Source organism: Vanellus vanellus (genome assembly GCF_965231255.1).
Source record: "Vanellus vanellus genome assembly, chromosome: 7".
NCBI lineage: Eukaryota > Metazoa > Chordata > Aves > Charadriiformes > Charadriidae > Vanellus > Vanellus vanellus.
Genome location: NC_138912.1, coordinates 16,459,195 through 16,482,970, shown reverse-complemented (window position 1 = coordinate 16,482,970; position 23,776 = coordinate 16,459,195). Strand labels below are relative to the sequence as shown.

General features: G+C 64.7%; 6 protein-coding genes across 6 annotated transcripts; 2 read left to right on the top strand and 4 right to left on the bottom strand.

Annotated features, from left to right (window-relative positions):
- Positions 1–844: 844 nt before the first annotated feature.
- MARVELD1 (MARVEL domain containing 1) lies at positions 845–3,333 on the bottom strand. The gene has a single exon (XM_082486421.1). The coding sequence runs from the start codon at positions 3,313–3,315 to the stop codon at positions 2,788–2,790; it is 528 nt and encodes a 175-aa protein (XP_082342547.1). The 5' UTR covers positions 3,316–3,333; the 3' UTR covers positions 845–2,787.
- A 721-nt stretch (positions 3,334–4,054) lies between these two features.
- AVPI1 (arginine vasopressin induced 1) lies at positions 4,055–4,906 on the top strand. The gene is made up of 2 exons (XM_082486347.1): positions 4,055–4,552; positions 4,632–4,906. The coding sequence occupies exons 1-2, from the start codon at positions 4,269–4,271 to the stop codon at positions 4,690–4,692; spliced, it is 345 nt and encodes a 114-aa protein (XP_082342473.1). The 5' UTR covers positions 4,055–4,268; the 3' UTR covers positions 4,693–4,906.
- Positions 4,907–4,947: 41 nt separating this feature from the next.
- On the bottom strand, positions 4,948–12,559 carry PI4K2A (phosphatidylinositol 4-kinase type 2 alpha). Its single transcript, XM_082486307.1, has 9 exons — positions 12,129–12,559; positions 9,316–9,516; positions 8,925–9,056; positions 8,687–8,840; positions 8,045–8,106; positions 7,491–7,590; positions 7,095–7,228; positions 6,743–6,802; positions 4,948–6,609 (listed from the first exon to the last, which is right to left on the bottom strand). Exons 1-9 carry the CDS (start codon positions 12,537–12,539, stop codon positions 6,448–6,450), a joined length of 1,416 nt encoding a protein of 471 aa, XP_082342433.1. The 5' UTR covers positions 12,540–12,559; the 3' UTR covers positions 4,948–6,447.
- Positions 12,560–13,065: 506 nt separating this feature from the next.
- On the top strand, positions 13,066–16,590 carry MORN4 (MORN repeat containing 4). The gene is made up of 5 exons (XM_082486147.1): positions 13,066–13,150; positions 14,968–15,065; positions 15,172–15,286; positions 15,372–15,481; positions 15,633–16,590. The coding sequence occupies exons 2-5, from the start codon at positions 14,999–15,001 to the stop codon at positions 15,779–15,781; spliced, it is 441 nt and encodes a 146-aa protein (XP_082342273.1). The 5' UTR covers positions 13,066–13,150; positions 14,968–14,998; the 3' UTR covers positions 15,782–16,590.
- A 657-nt stretch (positions 16,591–17,247) lies between these two features.
- HOGA1 (4-hydroxy-2-oxoglutarate aldolase 1) lies at positions 17,248–20,302 on the bottom strand (the record flags this gene model as incomplete). The annotated part of the gene is made up of 7 exons (XM_082486648.1): positions 20,032–20,302; positions 18,958–19,086; positions 18,754–18,881; positions 18,506–18,640; positions 18,239–18,335; positions 17,935–18,068; positions 17,248–17,397 (listed from the first exon to the last, which is right to left on the bottom strand). Exons 1-7 carry the CDS (start codon positions 20,258–20,260, stop codon positions 17,248–17,250), a joined length of 1,002 nt encoding a protein of 333 aa, XP_082342774.1. The 5' UTR covers positions 20,261–20,302.
- A 775-nt stretch (positions 20,303–21,077) lies between these two features.
- Positions 21,078–23,729, bottom strand: ANKRD2 (ankyrin repeat domain 2). Its single transcript, XM_082486747.1, has 9 exons — positions 23,591–23,729; positions 23,089–23,202; positions 22,845–23,006; positions 22,551–22,658; positions 22,296–22,394; positions 21,968–22,066; positions 21,731–21,829; positions 21,358–21,456; positions 21,078–21,268 (listed from the first exon to the last, which is right to left on the bottom strand). Exons 1-9 carry the CDS (start codon positions 23,654–23,656, stop codon positions 21,164–21,166), a joined length of 951 nt encoding a protein of 316 aa, XP_082342873.1. The 5' UTR covers positions 23,657–23,729; the 3' UTR covers positions 21,078–21,163.
- Positions 23,730–23,776: the final 47 nt, after the last annotated feature.

Sequence of the window (23,776 nt, the reverse complement as noted above, 5' to 3'; positions counted from 1 at the left end):
ATCCCGGGCATCACAGGCTGTCCAACCAAGTGCTTGCAGTAAGGCAGGGCTGCTGGCTCTCTGGGATGCTCTGTGGCCCCTAATGCCAAAAGCCAAGGGGTGCCATCCCATAATACTCCATGCAACTTCGTTAACCCTGTTGTGGCTCTTGGGCTATGAGGGCAGCGCAGAGCTCAACACTGCTGCCAGCTGCCCAGAGCCTCTGGCAAGTCGGGCATGCGTCCCACGGGCAGAGGGCTGGGGGGCCTGGTGACACTCAGGCTGTGGGTAGAGCTCCAAGGCTGATCCTTGTCCGGAGAATGTACCCCAGGGCTGAAGGCACCCCGGAAGATGCCAGCTGCCCCCAGCCTGCCCCTGGCTCTCCAGGAGCCCAGCAGCATGGGCACAACTGCCCGCCAGCGCCCCGGCCCTGGGACAGAGAGCCCTTTCAGCCTGGGAATGACAAAGCTCATAGGAATGCAGCTCCATCCTGTCCCCATCTCCTCCCTGTGGCCACACAGCCCCCAGGGACTTGGCTCCCCCTGCACTGCTGGGCCATGGGAGGTGCCTGTACCCAGCACCCACGCAAGCACCTGGCTCTGCCCTGTCTCTGGAGGGGACAGCAGGGCCAGAGACAGCCCTTGTCCCCGAGGGCAGGCAGAGGTTTAAGCCTCTCTACCAGGAACGGTGGCTCAGCACTGGGGAGCCTGCCCGTGACCCCAGAGCACACCAGGATGCTGTGACCACAGCCAGAGGTTCCAGGCAGGGAGGCCCCAGGGCACAGGGCAACAGAGATGGGTGTCATCTCAGCTCAGACCCTGTCCCCAGCAGGTCCCAGCCCTGGCACAAAGCCTCAGACACCCAGTGAGCGCCAATATTGCTTTATTTGGAAGGTGAATCCATAGGCACCGGAGAGGGGGCTGGTGAAGGACAGAGCTGGCGCAACAGGCAGGGCTGTAGGAAGTCAGGGAAAGGCACTTGTGGCAGAAGCCCCACTGAGCATCTGGGGCAACCTGGGCCAGGGGCTGCACCGGAGCAGGTGGGGTCAGGCAGTGTCAGGGACCAGCCCTGATGTGGGGTAGGGACAGCACATGCTGCCCAGGGAAGGGGTAGATGGCCTGGGGGCTGGCAGGGCCCCTCCGCACATGAGAGGGGATCAGCTGGGACAGCACCTCGTGATGGAAGCAACGTGTGACATTCTTCTGTGCCCCAGGGCTGCTGCTCTCCACACCAAAAAAAGGCACCAGGAAACCTCAGGCAACAGTCAGAGCTCACAGCCAGTTGCTGGGGACACCTGTCCCACTGATCCGAGCCAACACAGAGACTGGGGCAGACCGTCCCTCACACTGGGAGTGATGGAGAAGACCTGCCCCCAGGTAGGGTGAAGAGGGCTTGTGGCAGAGCAGCACCAGTGTGGTGATCCTCCAAAAATTCCCAGTTTCTGGCTGCCCGTTGCTCCCGTTGTCCCCGCATGGCCTCCTCAGGGCTTGGCACCCAGCAGGCTGTGAAGGCTGATCCAGGGCCGTGCTGGCTCTGCTGCCAGTATCCTCTTCTCCTGTTCCCCAAGACGGGCAGTGTCCCCGCAATGACTGGCCTCAGCTCCCCTGGGGCCACGGTGCCAGCAGCAGACCAGCACCACTATGCTGCCACACTCACCCTTCCCCTTTGCCTCACCATGGTCTCCAGCAGCGCAGCACCCCAAGATGGAGCTGGAAAGTCCCGAGATGAGAGTTTTCTGGGATGATAAACCAAGCGCCGCAGGGCCAGGCAGGGCTATGTGGGCCAGTCTTCAGTGCCACCGGCAAGGCCATGCCTGTCCCTGCTGGAGCAGCCAGGCCCTGGGGCAGGCTTGGTGGCTCTGGGTGGCTCAGAGCCATAAACCTCGCTGCAGGGGGAGAGGGGGAGAGAACAACCCGGTATTCGGCTCTGCTCCCTCCCAGTTCCCAGCTCTCTCCTGGTGCCCCGCTCCCTCCCAGGGCAGTACGACAGAGGAATTTACCCCCAGCCCAGGGTCACAGGAACAAGCTATGGCGCCACTCACCCTTCCCCTTGCCCTGCAGCCCGCACGGGCTCAGCCCCAAAGGGGGACAGTGTGTCTGGGGGCCGGAGTGACACCAGGTCAGGCTGTGCTCAGCAGCTGGTGCAGGAGCGGGGTGTCTCCACACCCCCAGAGCGCAGGGCAGGGAGGGGTTGAACCCTGCAGGGCTCCCAAGACAGCGGACGTGTTTAGGCCAGACAGGAGGAGGGGCCCGGGCTGGGGAAGTCGAGATCAGAGCCTCCATTAGGGAACTGTGGAGGCGCCGCACAGCTGGGAATGGCAGGAGGGGGCTGCCAGAGCATCGGGGGGGGGTATGCCCACCCAACCCCACTACATACCATTGCCCCCAGCTCCGCTGCCCCAAGCCAGTCCCCCTCCACCCTGGGGACAGGTCAGCACCCACCTGAGAACACAGCATCTGCAAGGCCAGGGGTGGGGGAGTTGGGCAGGAGCCCTGGAGGGGCTCCCAGAAATTGGGGTCCCTCTTAGGGGCTCTCCACTTGAGTCCTTCCACTTGCAAGAGCCTACGTCTGTCCAGGGGTGGGAGAAGGGCCTGTGCAGCCACTGGGTGTCCACGCTGTCTTGGTGGGATGCAGGGAAAGCTGTGCTCGGGGAAGGCCTCTGTCTGTCCATCCGTCTGTGCAGGAGTCTCCGGAGGAAGCGTGGTGCAGTCAGCTGGGAGGAGATGGGGCGGCAGGGTCACTTCGTCCTGAAGCGGGGCTGCGCTCCATCCGTGGGCAAGGAGAAGGGGAGTTGAGTGCCGCGGGGTCTCAGATGATGTCACGCTGGTCCCGGCAGCGCCGTGACAGGCAGTAGAGCCCAGAGAAGAGGTACAGGCAGGCGGCGATGCCCCCGCAGACGGAGGCGCTCAGGTAGGCACCGTAGAGGCAGTGCTGGCTGTAACCTGGCAGGTTGCAATAGCTTTTCTGCTGGGCTTTGTAGCCCATGATGCCGGTGGCAGCCGCGTAGAGCCCCACTCCCAGTGCCAGGTCGTGCACCAGGTTGGTGAGGAGCCAGCGGGAGCCCAGCCAGGGCACCAGTGCCCAGCGCCCCAGCAGGCTCAGCCCGAAGAGGGCCAGGGTGAGGAGCCAGACCAGGACGGCGGCGAAGAGGGCGAAGTGGGCTGCCCCCTCGTACTTGTGAGCCGCCACCGTCACCCAGAAGGCAGCGCCCAGCACCAGCTGCCCCAGGCGCAGCAGCCCCAGCGGGCTCCGCAGGTAGGCACGGTGGAGGCTGAGGGAACCGCGGGCCGGCGGCCCCGGCGGGGGCGGCACTGCCGGGGGAGCCGTGCGGGCCATGGCAGGGCCCTGCCTGCTCCGACGCGGCTCGGGAGGGACTCAGGGCCCCGGCAGCGACTTCCTCCGCCAGCCGCTGCCAAACATCTGGCGCCTAACGGTCCTCCCCGCGCGGGGCCTCTCTCTCCTCTCCTCCCCGCCCCGCCCCGCCTCCCGCCGGACACCCCCTCCGCCACCGCCCTCGGGCGGGGGCCGCCGCGCCCCTCCCGTCTCGCCGCCGGAACGGGAGGCGGCGGGAGGAGACAGCTGGCGCCAGCGGCGGGGCCGTGAGGGAGCGCACCGGGACCCCGCGCAGCGGCCGGCGGGGGTGCGCCCGCCGGGGCTCCCCTCTACGTCACCCGGGATTCCCCCTTAGGTGTGACGCGTGGGCAGGGCTGAGCCCCCTCCATCTATTGACATCACTTGCGCCACGTGGCCCCTCTCCGAGAGGCGGTGCGGCCCCGCCCCTCGGCTCCGATTGGCCCCGGCAGAGGGAGGCGGGCGCGGATTGGCTGCGGGGCGCGGAGCGGGGCGGGACGGGGCGCGAGTGAATGAACGGGACGCGCAGCGCGGGGCAGCGGCGGGACCCCAGTGCGGCGGCGCACAGCGGCCACCCGGCGGACCCGCGCCGGCCGCCACCGCCAGGTCGGTGCGAGGGGCCGGCAGGCGAGGGGCGCCGAAGGGAAAGTGGGTCACGGCGGGGCCCGGCGTCCCGGGCACTGGCGGGGCGGGACCGCACCTGCGCGCGTCGGCCCGAGCCGGGCCGCCTCCCGCGTTCCCGGGCGGCCCCGCCCGCGCGGCTGGCCTCCTGCCCGGCGCCCCGGCCCGCCCTCTCCCTGCGGCTGCGGCGCGTCCTTCCCCCGCCGCCCGCCCTTCCTCACCGGGTGTCCGCGCCGGATCCCGGGGGAAGCGGGCCGGGCCGGCCAGCGGGAGCGGAGCCTGACGCCGTTTCTCCAGTGCCCGCAGCGGCCGGGAACATGGGCACGCCGGCCTCGGTAGTGAGCGACCCTCCGGGGCGGGCGGCGCCCGCAACCCGCGGCCGCAAACGGGCCTCGGCCAACATCTTCCAGGGCGTGGGGCTGCCGGAGCTGCGGAGCCTGTTCCGGAGCGGCGGGGCTGAGCGGCCCGAGGAGCGCGCCCGCCTCGTCTGGCGGTACGCGGGCCAGCGGCGCATGGCCCGCGCCCTGCGGCGGCTCCGGCGGAGGAGGCCGGCCCAGCCCGGCGGCGGAATGGCGGCGCTGAGGCGCTTCGGCCGCCTGCGGTAGGTGTGGGCCGGGGCAGTGGGGGAACCGGGGAAGCATGGCCAGGCCGTGCCGCTAACATAGGCCTCTTTCCCGCAGGATCACGGAGAAGGAGCCAGAGGATGGACACAGGGCCAAGGCGCCCTCAGGGTCCACGTAGCCAGGCCACAAAGGAGCAGGGCTGCTGGACAGCGGGTGCCAGGATAGCCAGGTTCTCTGAGGACACTAAATGTACTGGACTGGGTGCAATTGTTAATAAAAGGTGGACAGTGGTGGCTGCATGAGGCTCTGGCTGTGTCCTGCCCACCCCTGGCATTCCCCCAGGGCAGCAGGACCTTGGTCCGAGCTGTTGTACTGGAACCAGTGCAAGGGGAATAGCCCCAACCTGTTCTAGGGTGCTGCGGAGACAGAGATGGCCGGCTGAACGGCAGCTCTGTTATTCAGACGGTTGTATGATTTAAATACATTACATACATTTCTACAGTGCATTAGAACAATACATTTTGGGTCAGTCAGAGATGCAGCTGGGCCTGGCCAGGGAGCTGGGGTCTCACTGCTGCCCACCCTGTGCTTGAACAGCCAGTGCTGAGCCCCCTCCCCACGCAGGAGACAAGGGAGCTGCTTTCTCCTCCCAGGCTCAAGCAGCAGAGCCTCAACCTGCCTTCATTTCCCCCCTCACCCCCCAACGATGGGCTAACAGGACAGCAAGACTCAACACCAGCTTCCCACAGCAACAGGAGAAGACGCAGCTCAATGCAAGCAGATGCAGGCAGCAGCCCTGGTACCGTTTTATACAATACAAGCTCAGCAGCTTCTGAGGAGAGAGGGGCTTGCTGCCTCACCCACCCACAGCAGGCCTGTGAGATTGTCAGCACCAGAGCAGCCAGGAGCCCATGCTGGCCCCCCCACCATCCGTGCTCCCATCACACCTCTCACCCATGCAGCAGAAGAGCCCTTCCAGCCCTTCCCCTTCCCCGGCAGCCCCCTGCCCCTCAAGGGGGCCCTAGGCACATACAAGGCTGGCACCATACTGGCTGCACAGCAGCCAGGGAGCTTGCTGGGAGCAGGGGCAAAAGCCAAGCAAGAGCAGCCGTGGAGACCTGGCAGGAGGGATGGACTAGGGCAGCAGTGGAGGGGGAGGCCACTTGCACCCACCCTCAGCCCTCTCCAGCTGGGGGGGGGGGGGCTCCTACGGGGAGTGGGGGGCACTACACTACAGCTCCTCCCACACCTGCCCACTCTTCACAAGGACAAGCCAGCACCTCTTTCCCCTTAGTGTCTAAATGCACCCCAAGCCAGCTCCGTGAGTTGTCCCTCATATGTCCCCTCCTTGAGCCCCCAGCCAGAGAACAGCCGTTCATTGCGGTCCCTGCTGCACCAATGGGCAGCAGGAACTCCCCCTGAGGAAAGCAGCGTGCACGGGGTTGGGGCAGAGGAGGGACAGTGGAGGAGTACAGCACACCCTCAGGGAAAGGGAGGAGATATAACCCCACTCCAGGCCTTCCCAGCCCAGCAGCTGGCATGTCAGGGAAGAAAAGGGCCAGTGGCTGGTGTAAAGGGCTGGACGGATCCTGGCCCAGGCAGCCTGCTCATCCCAGCTGCAAGGAGGGGTGCTCAGAACCACATGCAGGCTGAGGAGGGGAGGCAGGGGCAGGATCCCAGCCACACCATGGCTCCCGGTGGATTCCCACACCTCCCCCTGGCCTCTGCCCCAGGCAGGGCACCAAGCTCTGACAGAGCTGGGGAGGGACCGTTCCCGACCTGCCTGGCTCCTCCAGTTCAGCTGCAGGTTCCTCCAGCCGCACCTGCTCGCTCTATCCAGAAGGTCGAGTCCTGGCCACAGCAGCTAGCAGCGGCCCAGCTCCTCTCGCAGTGCTAGTCCAAGGCGGCCAAGCCCTGCCCACAGCTTCCACAGCTACCACCAGGAGAAGAAAGGCTTCCGGCTCTGGAAGCTCTGCGTGTAGGACTCGCTGGCGGTGCGCTGGTGGGAACGCGCTGTTTCCACAATCACAGGTGGCATCTGAACAAGGTGCAGGGGGCTCTTCCCATCTTTCAGTGCCTGAGTCAGGTTCAGGATCTGTATGGCATGACAGAGCAATGCCTGAGCCACCCCGCCAGAGCAGAGAGCATCCACCGCAACACCCCTCCTGCCACACAGGCACGATGAGGCTCCGCGCCTCACCCATCTGCCTTCCCTACACACAGCTTACCTGGCCTCTCATGACAGCAATCTGCTTGTGAAACTGTCCCCTGTCAAAGCCAGGGTCTTTCTGCAAGACAGAGAGCAGAGAACACAGTAGGATCCACCTGCTGCCCCACACCATGCAAGAGACGCCTATTCCCCAAGCAAACCTCTCTTCTCCTGTCCCACAGGTTTTCCGCTTCTCCCTATGCTGCGTCTTCAGCTCCTGGCAGAGGGGTAACCCTGGTATGCCTCAGCCCAGAAACACTGTCAAGAGCTCACCCACCTTTATGTCCCCTGCAGCCTTGACAGGGAGCTCCCCAACACCACCCCTGCTTTTCTTTCTCCCAAGCCATCCTCACCCACTCCCCTCAGCTCACCTTGAAGAGTTCATACAGATCTTCCTCCAGGTCTTTGACAAAGTTGGGGTCTGAGATCTTGGGAAGAATCAGGTCCTTGATCTCCTGTGAAAAGGGAATTTTGGCCTGGGGGAGCCATGCCCAGTAGAATGGATCTGTGGGAGGAAGCATGAAACATTAGAGCTGGGGAAGGCAAAGGATGGTGCCACATGCTCCTGGGTGCCAGACCAGCTGCATCTGGGACACAGGGTCCAGCACTCGCTTCCTACAGCCTCTGCTGAGGTAGAGCTGCCCATGAACCCAGAAGGTTTGCAGAGGGACAGCCCTAGCCCTCTCCTCTCCAGCCCTTGAGAAGGATGCCCAAGTGCAGAGTCACATGGCTCACCAGGGTGCCCTGGCACAGCCTGAGGGACTCACATGCTCTCCAAGAGTCCGGGTGTTTCAAGGGAAAGGCCAAACCGTTGTCTATAGCGGCCAGCTTGATGATGGGCTCCTTCACCACCACCCAGTCACTGTCCTGGATGGAAGGAAGTGGAGCATGTCACAAGGAGCACCCCCCCAGCAGGAACAGTCCCTCTCCCACCTCCTGCAGCCCCACTGCCAGGATCTTTGCCCTGGCTACCACAGAGGCACAGCAGCCTCTCACCCATAGTGCGGCCCCTTGTCCGCAGGGAAACACTGTCTGCTTCGGGTGGGACGGGGACAAGGCTTCTCCCCCCACAGGCCTCACCCCAAGGATGCACAGGTCCAGCAACACCAGTTTTCCTCCCAGAGCCCAGCTGCATCCTCACAAAGCCCTACTAGGCCACAAACCACCAAAGCAGAGGGCAACGAAAGGCCCAGGAGACAAGATCAGGCCTCCGCACGCTCAGAAACCCAAGCCAGCTGGGAAATCCCCAGCCCGCCTGGCAGGCAGGCAGCTTGCAGGAACAGAGTCCCCCATGGAGCCCTTGCCCAGAAGAGCTGCTCACCCGCACGCCTGCGCTGTCCAGGGGACAGTCATACTTGATGAGCCAGTTGTCATTGCCCCGATCTGCAGGGAGATAAAAGCAGCTGTGTCAGCACCAGGGCCTGCCTGCACCACACCAGGCAGATCACTCCTCCCCTGACCCAGAAGAGAGACAGACTGGTTTTAGGCCCAAACTCTAGCCCAGAGCCCTCAAGCTTGCTGCAGACCTGGGAAACCACATCAACCCCCACACAACAAGCCCTGGAGAGAAAGGTCAGCCTGCGAGCCCCAGAGTGCTACCCCAAATCCTTCCAGCCTGTCAGGAACTCAGAAGCCCAGCATGAGATGGGATATAGCAGCACAGTCAGGTGCTGGATCCCTAGATGTCCTTGGATCCTCACAGCTGGCAAACTTTCACCCCAGCACTGTGGTGAATCCAGATCTACCAGAACACAGGCCAGCAGCCAGAGCATGGCCACAGTGGTGGGCAGCCACGGGAGCTGCACTCTACCCAGAGGCAGTTGCCACCTGGCAGCAACCAAGTGGTGTTGAGAGGAGTTTTGGGTGCTAGGAAGAGATGCCAAGCCCCTGCCCCCCTCTCCTTTTTCGAGCTGGCAGGATGTGAAGGAGCAGGCAGCGTCCCACACCAGGCAGCCGGCCCTACCAGTGTTCCTGATGATGTAGTCCAGCACCACCAGCCGCTCAAACTGCAGCAGCAGCTGCCGGTTGGTGTTCTCTGGGAGCGGCTCAGCTTCAAACCGCCGCAGCCAGTAGTCAGCATCCTTGTAGCCTTCCACAAAGAGCTGGAAGGAGCCCACCTGAAGCAAGGAGAGGCTGTGTTACAGGGGGCTGTGGAGGCCAGAGAAGCAGCAACAGGCAGGCGCAGAAGCTGGTGGCCCTACCTTGGGTGGCAGACCAATGCGGTTGAAGCGCTGGCCAACTTTCGGCACCTTCTCCAGGGCCAGCCTTTTTCCTCGGGACTTCACCCTGTCTATGGCACTGTAGTTGAAGGTCTCACTGGCCAGATACACCACCTGGGGGAACAGAAGCACAGACATCAGGAGGGGCACCTGGCAATTGTCACAGGACTGGCTGATAAAACCAAGACACAGCATTTCCCACAGCTCTACCCAGCATGAGGATCCCCACAGCTTCAGCGAGGGCAATTCTAATCTAGAGCTCTCAACCCAACATCTCCAAGGTCAACAGTGTCACAAGACAAGATACAAGCAGAGCTGTGCAGAAGCTCACAAAAGCCTCCCTAGGATGAGATCCCAGCAGCTGTCCCCTCACCTTTGTGCGGGGAACAATGTTGAGTTCCAGTTTCTGGTCCACCAGGCTGGCACCCGCCTCTGACAGGTAGCCCTGGTTGAGAACGAGGCAGTCTCTCCCAAAGCAGCACGGGCAGCACAACTTCTGCAGCCACTTGGTCCACTTGGGGTTCAGCTGCCCATATGGCTCCTCGTTCTTGGGCTTGAAGACGCCAATGATTTTCTGTGAGCGGGAGAGAGGAGGGCTGACTCAAGGCAGTTGGCAGAGTCAAAACACTCCCTCCACATGCCAGCCTGCATTGGGGACACTCATGAACAGGCCCAGAATAGCCCCTTACCAGGGCAATAAGCCCCCTGGACCAGGCAGACCCCACAGCTCCCAGGAGGGAGGCAGGCAGGCAAGGGCTGGGAGGGACCCTTCCCCAGCCAGTGCCCTGTCTCACAAGAACAGGGTGCTGCCTGAAGACCTTCATACCTGGCTCATGCACCTGGAAACGACCCTCCTTGTCCCAAAAAGACACCAATGATGATGCTGTCCTCTGGTAAACATTCCAGTCCCATCCCAGAGACCTTCAGATGGCTGGGAAGAGCTACTGCTCACTGCTGCTCATTACCACCTCCACGCAGGCGAAGGATGGGGATAGCGATCCCTGTCCTGGCTCCAAAATCCATTGAACAAAGCTGATCCCAAAATGACCAGAGGAAATGGGACCAGAACAGCCAAGCAGCTGGAAGACCACCGAGGAGCCCAGGGCTTTGTGCTGGGGGGCTCAGCTGGAGGATGGCAGAGAGGCTGGCTCTCTTGGTACACAGTGGGCAAGAGGGCACAGGCAGCTCCAAACTGGCCACCAGCTGGTACCAGGAGTACCCCTAGCCCCTCAATCCAGCCTCGCACACGTCAACCCAAGAGCAGGGACAGCAGCATAGGTACCCCACTGCTGCAGAGAGCACAGACGCCTTGCACTAGGCACTGCACCATCGCCGAGCCAGCATTGCCAAGCCACACAGCTGAGACAAGGGCTGGGGCAAGGAGCAAGGCCACCTGCCCGGCATCCCCGGTGGGGGTGTACAGCAGCTCCAGGCTGGCAGCCCCTGCTCTGGCATGACTCAGCAGCACACGCAACCAGCCCTCCTCTCCATGGCTGGCACCAGCCCCAGCTTGAGTGGGTGGCACTTCCCCAAGTCAAGCTATTGCCACAATGTGGAAGTGGGACGGACACGCGTCCTAGCACCTCAGCAGGAAACCCCAATGAAATTGCAGTCTGCCAGGGGTCAGAAGCCAACCCGGCACAGGTGGCAGAAGCAAGGTTTTGTCCACCAGGAAGAGGGAGAGAATGGGTTTGAGGGAACAGGAGCAGTTCAGCCACCTCCAGACCACACAGAGAAGCCACTTCCCCTGAGCAGGCAGGAAGGCAATCCCCTCATCAGCTCCACGTGAAGGCACACGACTGCCAACACATCCTTGGATTTGAGCCTGCAAGAGGCTTGTCTGGAGCTCTGGCAGCATGGAGCCCTGTGCTCCATGGAGCCAGTCCAGTAGAGCAAGGCCCAGCCGGGCAGGGACAGCGTGGGAGCGGAGGACAGAGGTCTGGCAACACAGCATCCCTTTTCAGACAGACCCGTGGTGGGAGCAGAACTAGCAGGGAAAACAGGTCTGCCTGGCACCAGCAGCAGGGCAGAAGGAGCTGAGCCAGCCCAGAGGCACAGCCAGCACTTGGGGTAACCGCAGCTGCGGGGGCAGCACATTTGGGCTGGGGCAGCTCAGGCCCTGGCTGCCCAGAGGGAAGCAGACACAAAAGAAAAGTTTTTCCCCCAATGTGCTCACCCCCTGCCCACAACAGCAGTGCACTGCACTCCCTCCTGTGCCAGCAGTGGGGAGATTTTGGTGACCCTGGGCAGCAAGCCACAGAAACCCGACACACATCACATTCGCTGACAACAGGGGAGGCCAGGGAACCTGCCAGGTGACATGGCCAGGAGTACACAGACTTTGGCTCTTTGCATACATCCTCCATCAGCCCTCGCTGAGGTCAGGTCTCCTACAGCCAGGCAGCCTCTGCCCCACCACCCCGAGGGCAGGTCATCCAGCTGCCCACCCCAGTGACACCACATCTCATATTGGGGAAGAGGAGGGCAGCAGGAGGAAGCGTTTATTTCCCCACAGCCCACCAGCTCAGCTGGGATCTGCCTGCCACAGCTCCCAGAAGCCACACTCCATCCGGGTTAGGAAAAGTAGGGCACACCAGAGACCAGTGAGCCCAGTCCTTCTTCACAGGAAGCATCCCGGCACACACGTGGCAAGGGAGTCACGGGAAGCAGCAACAGCTCAAGTAATTGGGCTGGGTGCTGCAGGTCACAAGACAAGCTGCCCTGTGCTGCACACTCATCCAGTCAGTGGCGTGGAGACAGCTGCCACACAGCTGACCACATCTATAGGGGACTAGCTATATGTTGAGGACTTTTTCTCGATTATATCAACCACACAGCCACAGAGGAGACGTCCCACTCCAGCCTCATAGGCCAAAACCCAGCTCAGCTCTCAGAGTCACAGCCCTAGGGCTGGAGTCACCATGGTCAGGAGATGCTGACCATGGTCAGGAGATGCTGAGGCACAGACCCGGGGGAGAGCATGGCCCTTCCTCTCCGGGGAGGGGAGTGACACAGAAGAGGCTGAAGCAGCAATTGTACAGAGCTGCTCCCCTCTCTCGCTGCTGGCCCCACTGCACTTCTCCCCGGGGAAGACCAGGGCGGCTCCAGCCGCTCCTACCAGCCCCCCCCCACCCCCCGGGCCAGCAACACCGGTTCTCCCGGGACGGACACGCGGGGCCGGCTCACCCCCTGCGGGTCCTTGACGAAGTAGCTGCCGCTGGAGCCCTGCGAAATGCGCTCGGGGAAGATGCCGCGCTCGCTGGCCAGCTCGGCCCGCCGCACCACCTCGGCGAACTCCGGGTCCTCGGGGAAGTCGTTACGCTCCCGCTGCGCCGCCGCCGCCGCCTGGACCTGGGCCTGCACCGCCGCCTGGGCCTGTGCCTGGGCCTGCGCCGCCGCCGCCGGGCCCCGCGCCCCCCGCTCCAGCAGCGGCTGCCGCTCGCGGTCGCGGCCGCCGGGGGAACCGGGAGGGGAGGGCGGCGGTGGGGGTGGAGGAGGAGGAGCGGCGGGCGGGAGGGCGCGCACGGCGCCGCCCGGCAGCCCGTAGTCGGGGGCCTGCGCCCGCTCCGGCGACACCAGCGGGCTCGTCTCGTCCATCGCGCCCTCCCGGCCCCGCCGCACCGCTCGCGCCCGCCGCTTCCGCTCACGTCACCGCGCCGCCACGCCCCATTGGCTGCCACGCCCCATTGGCTGCTCCGCCCCCGCCCCGCCCCGCCCGGGCGTCGCCTTGGGAACCGCCCCTGCTGCCGAGGCGGCGGTGGCCACGGTGCCGGGTGGGGCGGGCCTGGAGGCCCCCACGCCTCACACCGCCTGGCCGTGGGGGAGGTCCGCCGGCCCCACGCCCCCGCCGTGGCGGCTGGCGCCAGTGCCCCACACAAAGATGGCCACTCGGGAGCGGCAGTGGTCCCCGCGCCCTTCGCAAAGATGGCGGTAGGGAGAGGGCTCTGCCCCACTGCCGGCACGCCCGGAGAGGAGACCGCCTTGCCCCACACAAAGATGGCGGCTGGCGAGGGCGTGCTGCGAAGCTGGCCAATGAGCAGCCGTCTTGCTAGCGGTTGCTGTGGAGACAGCCAACGGCGGGCGGGGATGGAGGCTGGCGGCGTGGCACCGCCTGGCGGGGCGGGGGACTGACAAGGGGAGGTGGCCGTGCCACCGCCCCTCGGCGGGACCCCCCTGGGGAGCGGTGCGGGCGGCGAGCGCGGAGCCAGGTGAGCGCGGGCCGCGGGTCCCTGCGCCGCCCGCACCGCCCCTAAGGCAGGCACCGGGCCTGCGGGCATCGCCATGGGTGTCCCGGTGATGGGGCGTGTGTGCACCGCCCGTGGGTGCATGGACACGGCGGGGCGTGACTGCATCAGCCGTGGGTGCATGGACATGGCGAGACGTGCTTGCATCAGCCGTGGGTGCACGGACACAGCAGGGCATGCGTGCATCAGCCGTGGGTGCATGGACACGGCAGGACGTGCCTCCATCGGCCGTGGGTGCATGGACACAGTGGGGCGTGACGGCATCAGCTGTGAGTGCATGGATGTGGTGGGGCGTGACGGCATCAGCCGTGGGTGTAATCACCACCTCTGGGCAGGTGTGTGCATGTGTCCCCCGTGGGTGCATGGCGAGGGCAGAGTGTGCCTGCATTGCCCAGGGGTGCGTGGCCCAACTGGTCGTGCACCCCTCGCCCCCCTGCCTGGCTCCAGCCTGTGGGTGCGTGGCCCAGGCCGTGGTCTCAGACTCGAGGTGTGCACAGCATCGCCCCCGCTTGCTGTGGGTGCTGTGCCTGCAGGGCTTCGGCGTGTGTGGGTGCCAGCGTGGGGACATCCAGCTGCTGGGCAGGCTGGGTTGTTCACAGGGCAAATGTTGCCCGTCCCCCAGATGAAGTCGCATGTCCAGGCACAGGCTGTGCTGGTGGCGGGAGTCGCCCGCTGCAGCAGGCACTAACGCCCCGTGGCAGCACCGTCTCCTCCTCCTGGCACCACCGGAGGTGTCCCCAGAGGTGCTGGGCAGGCTGTAGGCTGGGGAGCTGGTGCTGAGCTCCTGGTCTCTGCCATCAGCAGAGAGCACTGTTCAGTTGCTGCTCGGCTTGGCTGGGGGCCATTTCTCCTCTGGACACAAAGCCCTTGCAAGTTCCTTGCGATGCTCCCGGGTGCCATGTCTGCCTGGTGATCGTGGCTTAGCACCCATGTCTCCAGGGGCGCCCAGCCCAGTGCGAGCAAGGATACCTCCTTGTGAGCGGGGAGTCCCTTCCCATCACAGGCACCGCCTGAGCTGCACCGGGAGCCTACCGGAGAGGCAGTGCCCAGCCCGCCTGCAGGGCCAGCTCCCTGGTGCCTTTCCCTGGTGCTGGAGAGAGCTGTGCTGTGCAGCAGCGGCTCTGGGGGTGTGCAGGGCTGCTGTCAGCAGGCAGGTTTGCAAATCCTCAGTAGCTGAGAAAGGCCCTGGAGCCCCAGCGTCCTCTCTCTGCTGTCCCTTTTAGGAGAAGCAGCTGCTCCATCCTTTGGGGGGTGAGCTGAGTCTGCTTGTCCTCCATGCTGGAGCTCAAAATCCCACAAGCTCTCTGAAGCTCCTGAAGAGCTGGCACTGAGCACAACCCGACAAGTGTCTCCTATCCAAATGTCTGTTTCTTCCTGAGGCTGCCCCAGGAGAGCTGGGTTGGCCCCTGGCCTGAGTGCAGGACCTGCTGAGGTGCAGGACCCACTTGGGTCCTGCTGGGGAGCCATACCGGAGGCAGCCAGCTCCAACCAGGCTCCTATTCTTGCCGCTCACTCACATTTCACGGGGCTGTGACCCCCGTGGGCTCACATCACCCTGAGCTCTGCAGTGGGGCAGGCAGCAACCCGAACCTGGCAGCTGGAGTTTCAGAGACAGGGCAGGGCAGCTGAGCTCTGGGGTCACCTCATCTGCTGTGTGCCCCAGCAGAGCCGTCCCCAGAGCAGACACGTGTCTCCCCGTGAGCTGAGGTGACGGGGGGGCTCTGGGTGAGCTGGGCTGTTACCTCCACCCAGCAGTCACCCTCTGTGCCTCTCCCTGCCAGCTCTTGTCCTGTGCTGCCGGAGGCTGTAATCATGACCCTCACCAAAGGCTCCTTCACCTACTCCAATGGGGAGGAGTACCGCGGCGAGTGGAAGGAAGGTGAGATGAGGTGGGAGGGGATGGTGGTGCCTGCGCCGGGGGCTGAACAGCCCCCACGTCCCTGCCTCCGTCCATCCAGCACTGCCTGTTTTCTGCTCTCTCCTAGGTCGCAGGCATGGGGTTGGGCAGCTGACATTTGCCGATGGCACTGCTTATGTGGGCCACTTTGAGAATGGTCTCTTCCATGGCTGCGGTGTGCTCACCTTCTCCGACGGCTCCAGGTGAGCATGGCACCCCCATGTACACCCCCTTGGGCATCCCCGCTTGCCACAGCGAGCTGCTGCCTCAAGAGATCCTCCCGTGCAGGTACGAGGGCGAGTTTGTGCAGGGCAAGTTCAATGGCGTCGGCGTCTTCACCCGCTGCGACAACATGACCTTTGAGGGCGAGTTCAAAGGCGGGCGCGTGTATGGTTTTGGTGAGTGCTTGGTCGAATCGTGTGGCAGCCACAGCCCTGCACGGTCCCAGCTCAGCATGGCCCTGTCCGGCATCTCCTGCTCCATCCCTCCATCCCCAGCCCCGATGGGTGCTGCTCCCTGCCCCATCACTCCCAGCCCTTCCCTCTCCAGGTCTCCTGACCTTTCCGGACGGCTCCCACGGGGTGCCCCGCAACGAGGGCTTCTTCGAGAACAACAAGCTGCTGCGGCGAGAGAAGTGCCCAGCCATCATCCAGAGGGCCCAGGGTGCCTCCAAGTCTGCCCACAACCTGATGGCGTGACAGTACCCCACGCCCCTCTCCTGCCGCAGTGGGGACTCCCACACCAGGCACTGGCTGGCCCCGCTTCCCCGGAGCAGGGATGCGGCACTGCTGGGCGCCCCCCCTGCCCTCCACTTGCCGACCACCCAGCGTTGGTGGGATCGGGGGTCCACACCAAGCCCCCTTGCTGAACCCCTGCCAGTGGGGCTGATGGGGTCCCCCACTCTCCACCCAAGTGCCCCAGGGCGGCCGTGGTGCCTTCTCTCTCTGGTTGTAGCCCTGGCACCCACTGGAGCAGCCGGGGCCCAGCCCTTCTGCCCCTCAGGAAGGCTGCGGACCACCAGGGCTGCCAGCCCTCTGTGGGGGACAGAGCGGCAGTGTAGGGGCTGGGCTTCGACCCTACTGCCAGGGTGCCTTGGCTGTGGGCTGCTGGCTGGACCATGCACCCACATAGGGGCAGCTTCTGGCGTGCTTCGCTACCCTGGTCCCGAGGCAGGGTGGGCACCCCAGGCAACCTCATGGCCTGTGCCCTCAGCTCTGGGTGACCGGCCATCCCCTGGTGTGCCCTGGGCAGGGTGACATGGTGCTCCCAAAGGACCCAGCCTGCTCTTCGTACCAGCCGATGGGCTGTGTCCCCCTCATCCCTGTGCCAATCCAGCCCACCTACTGCACTGGCGACATCTGGAGCAGCATCCCCACCAAGGAGGACCAGGAGATGCCCAGCCTGGCTCGTGTCTGCTGCACTCTGAGGGTGGGCAGGAGCAATGGTGAGCGAGGAGCCTAGGATGAGGGGCACAGGCAGGGCTGTATGGGGTGCCAGGGCTGGAGCAGGGGGCCTGGGGAGAGCGGGCAGGGGTAGGGGCATGACAAGGGGGCAGGCAGGGTGGGCAGGGGGCACACAGCTCCTCGTCTTGCCCCCCGCACGCATCCTTCATCTCCCTGTTGTGAGCTCACCTTCCTCCCCGGTGCAGTTTGGCTGGCCATGGTGTGGGGGTCCTGGCAGCCCTTGCAGCCCGGTGGTGGGCTGCAGAGGCCATGCCCTCTCTGCTGGTCTCTGCCCACACCAGTCCCGTGCCTTGCCGTGACCCTGCCTTCTGCTGCTGCCTGCGCGGGCCTTAGCTGAGTAAACCACATTGCCAAACACCTGCGCCGTGTCCTTTTTGCCAGGAGCAGGGATCAGGCGGGGATGCTTGCGCGGGCAGGACTGCAGACACAGAGGGGAAGCAGCAGGTTTATTTCTGGCTCATGGCATGTGGATCCATTCCTTCACAGGTGGGGATGGCAGGATCCTGAGGGCTGGCGGGGATGCGAAGGTGGCTAGGGGGTGCTGGGTGTCCCCCTTACCCACTCCACCCAGGGCAGCCCTGTCCAGCAGGAAGGAGTGAGATGGGTGGATTTCTCCTGGCTACATCCCAGCGTCCCCACCGCGTGCCCAGCTCCCAGGGTCCCTGGCTCCCTGGCTCCCATGCCTTTCCAGTGTGGACCCATCACAACCAGCCATTGGCGCTGAAGGAACCCCTCAGCTCCTCAACCTGGGGGGGGCTCAGTGGGGCCAGGGGTGCGCGACAGGGACCCCCGTAGTAGCCGAACCACTCCATAGCCTTCTTCAGCCCTGGGATCCCAAACCGGCGGGTGACCTGTGGGAAGGAGGGTGTGAGGGCTGGCTGGCTCCTGTAGGACAGGACGGCATGCTCTGTGGGCTCCTGCACTGGCCCCTTGTGGGGCTGTAGGGCTGGGTAGGGTGCAGGGTGGCTGCAGCACCCCCGTGAAGAGCCCACCATGGGGTGAGGGCGCAGAGCATGGCCACGCAGGGGAGCATCCCTGTGGCACGGTGGGCTCTTTGTGGCAGGAACGCACCATCCCGCAGTGCAGTGGGGGCCCTGGGGAGGAGCAGTTCTTCCCCACATCACTGCCTATAAATAGCCGGCAAGGTTCCCGCGGGGATCAGGCAGGTGCCTGCTGCCAGCGGACACACTGTTCCTGGCACAGCAGGGCTGGCATTTCCCACCCCACTGCCTCCAGCCCAGCTCGGCTTGCCAGCTGGGCACTGTGCCATCATGGACCACCGCTCCACCCCCAACAGCCTCAGTGGCCTCCATCCTTTGCCACCCCCCCAGTTCTGCCATGGGCCGGCACCGCCAACCCTCAGCATCCCAGGGGTGGTGCCCGCTCACCGCCATGTTGGGCTCGATGAGCCGGTGCTGCAGGTCACGAGCCTCCTGCCAGCGGCCCTCGCGGCACAGGCGATCCAGCTGGCACAGTGGGGCCCCCAGGACGTTGGCGAGGGCGCAGACCCCCCCAGAGGCACCTGGGGACACCAGAGCATGTTGGCAACCAGCTCCGTACACTGTGCCCAGCCAGCACCTCCCAGACATCCGCTGCCTCTCACCTGCCTCCCCCTGCCCATTTGCCAGTCCCTGCCAGTGCCCCCAGAGCAGCACCCTGTGCCCCCAGGCCAAGCGGGGCTGCGGCACCTACCCAGGGCGTAGCTTGCCAGCAAGAAGCCAGCCGATCCTGCCAGCACCTGAAAATCGTCCTGTTGCGTCTTGTGGACCATCAGCCCCATGCGGGTGATCTGGGGAGAGACATGCTGTGCCCCAGGAGTGGCATCACCCTGTCTCCCCCCGTGGGTCTCATGCGGCATCCCCAGGGCTCAGGGAAGGGCCACAAGTGCCAGCTCCTCTGTTCCCAGCTCAGGGCCAGGTTTGGTGGCCACCAGCCCCAGGAAAGCCTTGCCCCACTCACGTCCCCACCGCTGTCCTTGATTCCAACAATGTTAGGGTGCTGAGCCAGGGTGAGGACAGCCTCCACGGGCAGGTCCAGTCCGGTATTGGCGGGGACGCTGTAGAGCACCACGGGGATGGGGGATGCATCGGCAACCTGCGGGCAGCCGGACAGAGCTCAGCAGCTGGGGTAGGTGGGAGACACGTGGGATGTGCTCCTCATCCCGCTGCCCCAGCCAGGGCTGCTGGTGGGCACTGGGCATGGCTCACCTCCGTGTAGTGCTGGACCAGGGCAGCGCTGGTCATGGCCCCCCGGTAGTAGCAGGGTGTCACAACCAGCGCGACATCGGCCCCCGCCTCTGCCATGCTGACTGTCAGCTCAATGGTGGCCTGGGTGGCTGGGGAGGAGGCAGAGGAGTGAGGGAAGCCCCGGGGGGGGACACATGGTCCCCACACTGCCGCACAGGCACTCACATTCACAGCCCGAGCCGGCCAGCAGCAGGCGGTCCCTGGGCAGAGCCCTGCGCACGCAGCTCACCACCTCCAGCCGCTCGCGGGGTGCCAGGTAGGGGTACTCCCCGTTGGACCCCAGCACCACCAGCCCTGAAACACAAGTGTGAGGAGGGCAGTGCCTGGGCACAGGAACAGGGTACCCACAGGGTGGCTGTCCCTGCTCTCTCTGCACCCCACTTTTGGGTTGGCACCAGGCACCCAGAGCAGCCTGATGCCTGTGTCCAGCAGCCCCCTTGGGCCAGGAGGCTCCCACAGTTGCCACACGAATCCTTGGGCTCCCCCACAAAGGGCACATGTTGGTATGTGTCCCCCAGATCGCGGTGCCCACCCTCACTGCACTGAGCACCGGTGGTGCCATCCCCTACCCCAAGCACCCTTTTGTGTGCCATGCATGTACCTTGTGGGCTGAACACACCGCCTGCGCACTTCCATCCCCAGAAACCTCCCCACAGAGCACTGCCAGGGAAGGATTTATTGGTACCCGCAGCCAGGCTGAGCTGCCTTGTCCCTGACTGGGATGCACAGACCCTTTCCTTGGGACCCTGCCAGCGCCATGGGCACAGGCAGGCCAGCTCCAGCCCAGTGCTGCCAGGCTCTGCCGCAGCATCCAGGGCTCTGGGATGCCAAGAGGGTTGGGTGTCCCTATCATCCTCCTGCCCTTCCTTGCCCGTGGGCACCCAGACAGGGCTCTGCAGGCCACAGCGTGCCGTCTCCTGTCCCTGTCCCCTCAGCCAGGCAAGCACACCTATGGGGCGGAGAGGATAGGTGCAAGCTTGCAGCTGTGCGTGGAGGATATTTGCAAGCCTGCACACATGTGGAGTGTGTGTGCAAGCATGCGCTGGAGTGTGGCGGGGGTGTGCAAGGACACACGCGTGTGCCTGGGCACTTGCTATGCTAAGGGTCCCAGGAGGGTCACCCTCGGGGCCGAGCACCCTCGGGAAGCTGGCGGGCTGCCTGACCGCTGCCACACAGCCCCTGTGGCGGGCAGGGGTCCGGCAGGAGCTTGCCTGGAGAGGGGCAGCGGGCAGCACTTACCTCGGAAGGGGATGCTGGCGTAGCGGCGCAGGTTCCCCTCCAGTTGGGCATAGTCCACCTCCCGCGTGGGTGAGAAGGGGGTGGCGAGGGGTGGGAAGATGCCCCCGAGGTTGAGTGTGTGCCGGGATCCGGAGGGAGTGCTGAGCTCCCAGTGTTGCCTGGGGGCTGCCCGGTGCAGGGCTGCCAGGGTGGGCCAGAGGGGAGAGGCGAGGCGGGTGCTGAGCAGCATGGTGGCTGGGTGCTGCTGCCGGCTGTGCCGCTTGCCCTGCCGAGGGGCTGTTAATGTTTGATGGAGCACGTGAGGGACTGCGACCCAGCTGGGCGGACAACGCGGGGGGTGGTACTGGGTGAGTTCAGGGTGCTCTCTCCCCTCCAGGATCTGGCCGCAGGACCTCAGCGCCCCTTTGGGTGAGCCCTAGCTGCACCAGTTCTGCTTTCCCTTCCACTTGCCAGCCCTGGCAGCTGTCCCTCTGCCACCCACGGGACCAGGCGGCGTGGCCAGGGAGAGACCAGGCATTGCGGGAAGTCCCAGGGCTGTGGGCAGGGTTTGCCTGCTCCAGGTGTTGGTGTAGGGTCTCCAGTAAACAGGCGAGTGGGAGCATTTCTGGGTAGGGAGCGACGAGCACTGCACTCAGCGGAAGTGACCCAGCCTGCCCGTGTGCCCTCAGGGGTGGCTCCAGCAGGAAAGGCAGGAGAAGAAGCAGCCATCCAGGCCCGCAGAGTGGCTGCCCAGCAGGCGTACGACTGCTGCTCTGTGGTGCAACCCCAGCTTCCAGCACGGCGTGGACCTGGGCTGAGCTGCCCTTGATGTAGTTTCCCTCCCTGAGCTTGCCCAGGTGGGACTTGGAAGCGCTGTGAGCAACCAGGGCATCCCGCAGTGAGGAGTCCCACCCTTGAACCACTTGTGTTCTGGCCCTGTGATGTCACCAACTCTCAAGACCCTGTGCTAGGAGGCAGAATATGTCCCTGCTGCTGGCTAACCCATCTCCCCCAGCCCCATCACAGGCTGCCCAGCCCCACAGCCCCCTGGAGCCAAATGCTGCTCTTTGCTGGCTTTTATTGACACGGACAAGTCTCGGCTGGATCCTGCTCCTTGGAGTTGAGCCCGGTCCCTGGTCCATGCCCAGCACTGTCACGCAGGGACCTCTGTCTCCCTCTGCGGCTGCTCCTTGGTCTCTAGCGCCTGGCGCGTGTCCACCTGCCACTGCTGCACCAGGTCCGTCGGGGTCTTGCCAGCCTGCAAGAGTGGGCAGGGAGAGGCTGGGGCCGGAGCAGCGTGACATGGTGGGGCAGCAAATGGCCCCTGTGCTGGCCCCCACTGCTCACCTGGTTCTTGGCCATCATGTCAGCCCCATGCAAGATCAGCATTTTGATGATCTTATAGCGACTGAGCCGTGTGGCGTCATGCAGCGCCGTGTCACCTTCCTGCGAGAGAGACAGCCTGGCTGGGGATCATGGTCCAGTTCTGGGGATGGGGACCCCCTGCCTGTTGTCAGCATTGCTCCCTGGCTTGCCGCACACCCATCTTCCCATGGGGACAAGGGGGACAGTGCCCACCCCAGCTCTGGCTGCAACTGCTGGCACCCCAGGGCAGGGACGTGCCCTGCTGCGGGTGCTGGCAGCCCCCAGAGGGGTCAGCCAAGGGAGGGCAGATCTGTGTTGCCCCCCCAAGTGCTGGCTGCTCGGCTGCGGCACTCACCCTGTCCGGGGAGTTGATGTCCACCCCGCAGTGGATGAGGTGCTCCACAATGTCAGGGTGCCCGGTCCGGGTGGCCACGTGGAGGGGGGTGCTGAGCAGCTTTGGGGGTCAGGAGATGGACACCAGAGGGGATCAGCACCCAACCCTGCTAACCCAACACAGGGCCAGCCCTGCCCCCCCAGGGCATGCCCATGCCCCTGGCACAGCTGTGTGTCCCAGGCTCTCTGCCCTGCACACCTTGTCCTTCAGGTTGAGGTCTGCCCCACGGTCCTGCAGCAGCTTGACGGCATCCAGATGTCCACCCCGGCAGGCCCAGTGCACGGCAGTGCAGTCCAGCTGGGCGCACAGAGCCGTGTCACGGCAGGGGACACCCCCACCCCATGTTCATTCCCTGCCCCAGCCGGTCCTGGTGCCCAGGCAGAGCCAGCAAAGCCCTGCCCATGGCCACCTTGGCAGTGGGGATGGCACTGCTCCACTGCAGGGACCCCAGAACTGCTGTTGCTCCAGCTGTACTGTGCCCGGAGGATCGGGCTGGCATGGAGCCCAGGGCAGGATCTGTCCTCACCCGGTCCCTGAAGTCAACAGTGGCCCCGCTGTCCAGCAGCTTCTGCAGGATGTCCATGTGTCCCTCCAGCGAGGAGCGGTGCAGGGCTGTCCGGTGGAACTGGGGGTTGAGGCATCACATTGGTGGCCGGATCCATTCCCTCATCCCAGCCTGGCTGTACCCCATCCCAGGGGGGGCCAGCCACCACCGGCAGACACAGGGGGCATGGTGGTCAAGTGCAGGTGGGGGGCAGCCAGCTGCCATGGGGGACGCTACCTCATCACATGTGTCAGGAGGGCCACCATCTGCCAGAAATTTCTCGATGACGCGCATCTTGCCCTGGACGGCAGCTCGCAGGAAGGTCTCCGGCTCCACAGGACCCTCCTGGTGGCAGGATGGGCTCAGGGCTGGGGCATCACAGGGGTGCAGGAGAGGGGACAACACAGGGGGCCCCATGCCCTGCTTCCCCAGGGAGATCCCTGGCTGGCAGTGACCCAGGGGCTGGCCCATGGGGGCTCCAGCCTCTGTCCCATCAGCCCCCCTCCTGCACCTAAGGACCCCCTGACGTACAATCTCCAGGGGCTCGGGTGGCGGGGGGGGCTCAGGGGTGGCCGCCCGCTCCTCCCGGCGCTGCCGGCGCTGCTTGCGGAGCTCAATGAGGCGCTGGATGCTCCCCACATCAATGATCTCCCGCCGCAGGTCCACCGAGCTCTTCCGCACCCGCTCCTGACCCTGGGGAGGGACATGCAGCACCCTGTTTGCCTTCTCCATGCCCAGCTGCCCCCCAGTCCACCCACACCCTGACCCCCCTCACCTTGACGGCGTCGAGGCCCCGGTTCCTGGGGCCATGGCGTTTCTCATCCTCCAGCTCAGGTGTGTTCATCCGCTCCACGGCTGGTGGCTCCTGTGTGCCATCCCCTTTGAGGCGCTGCATGGACACGGGGGGGCTGCATGGTCTTGGCTGGGCACGGAGCAGCCCCACCACCTCTGTCCCTAGCCCAGCGGTAGAGGTGGCTCTGGGCACAGCTAACAGCTTGCTGCTGAAGTTTACAGGATGCCCTGCAGCCCTTGGGCTTATGCTTGCCCATCTGCCTTACTTGGTAAGCTGGGCACCTGCCTGCTGCTCGGCTCTGCTCCGGGCAAGAGCTCTCGGGTTGGGAACCTGATGCTCCGGACAGCCCTTGGCCACCTTGCTGCATCCCCTGGGATGGCAGGGTCGGTGCCAGCCTCCTCACATCCAAGTCCCTAAGGATGGACACAGCACAAGGCAGGTCCCTTCCTCAGCCTGGGCGGATCACCCTACCCTATGGACTCACCTTCTCCTCCTCCTCTGCCAGCTTCTGCTCGATGAGCTCCTTGGCCCTTTCCACATCCAGCTCCATGTCTGCCTGCGGTGCACAGCCCTGCGTAAGACGTGGCCTCTCCTCACCACCACGGGCAGGGAGCACTCGGCCCTGGCTCCCGGTACTGCTGGCGTCTCCACTGGCTGTGGGGCTTTATGC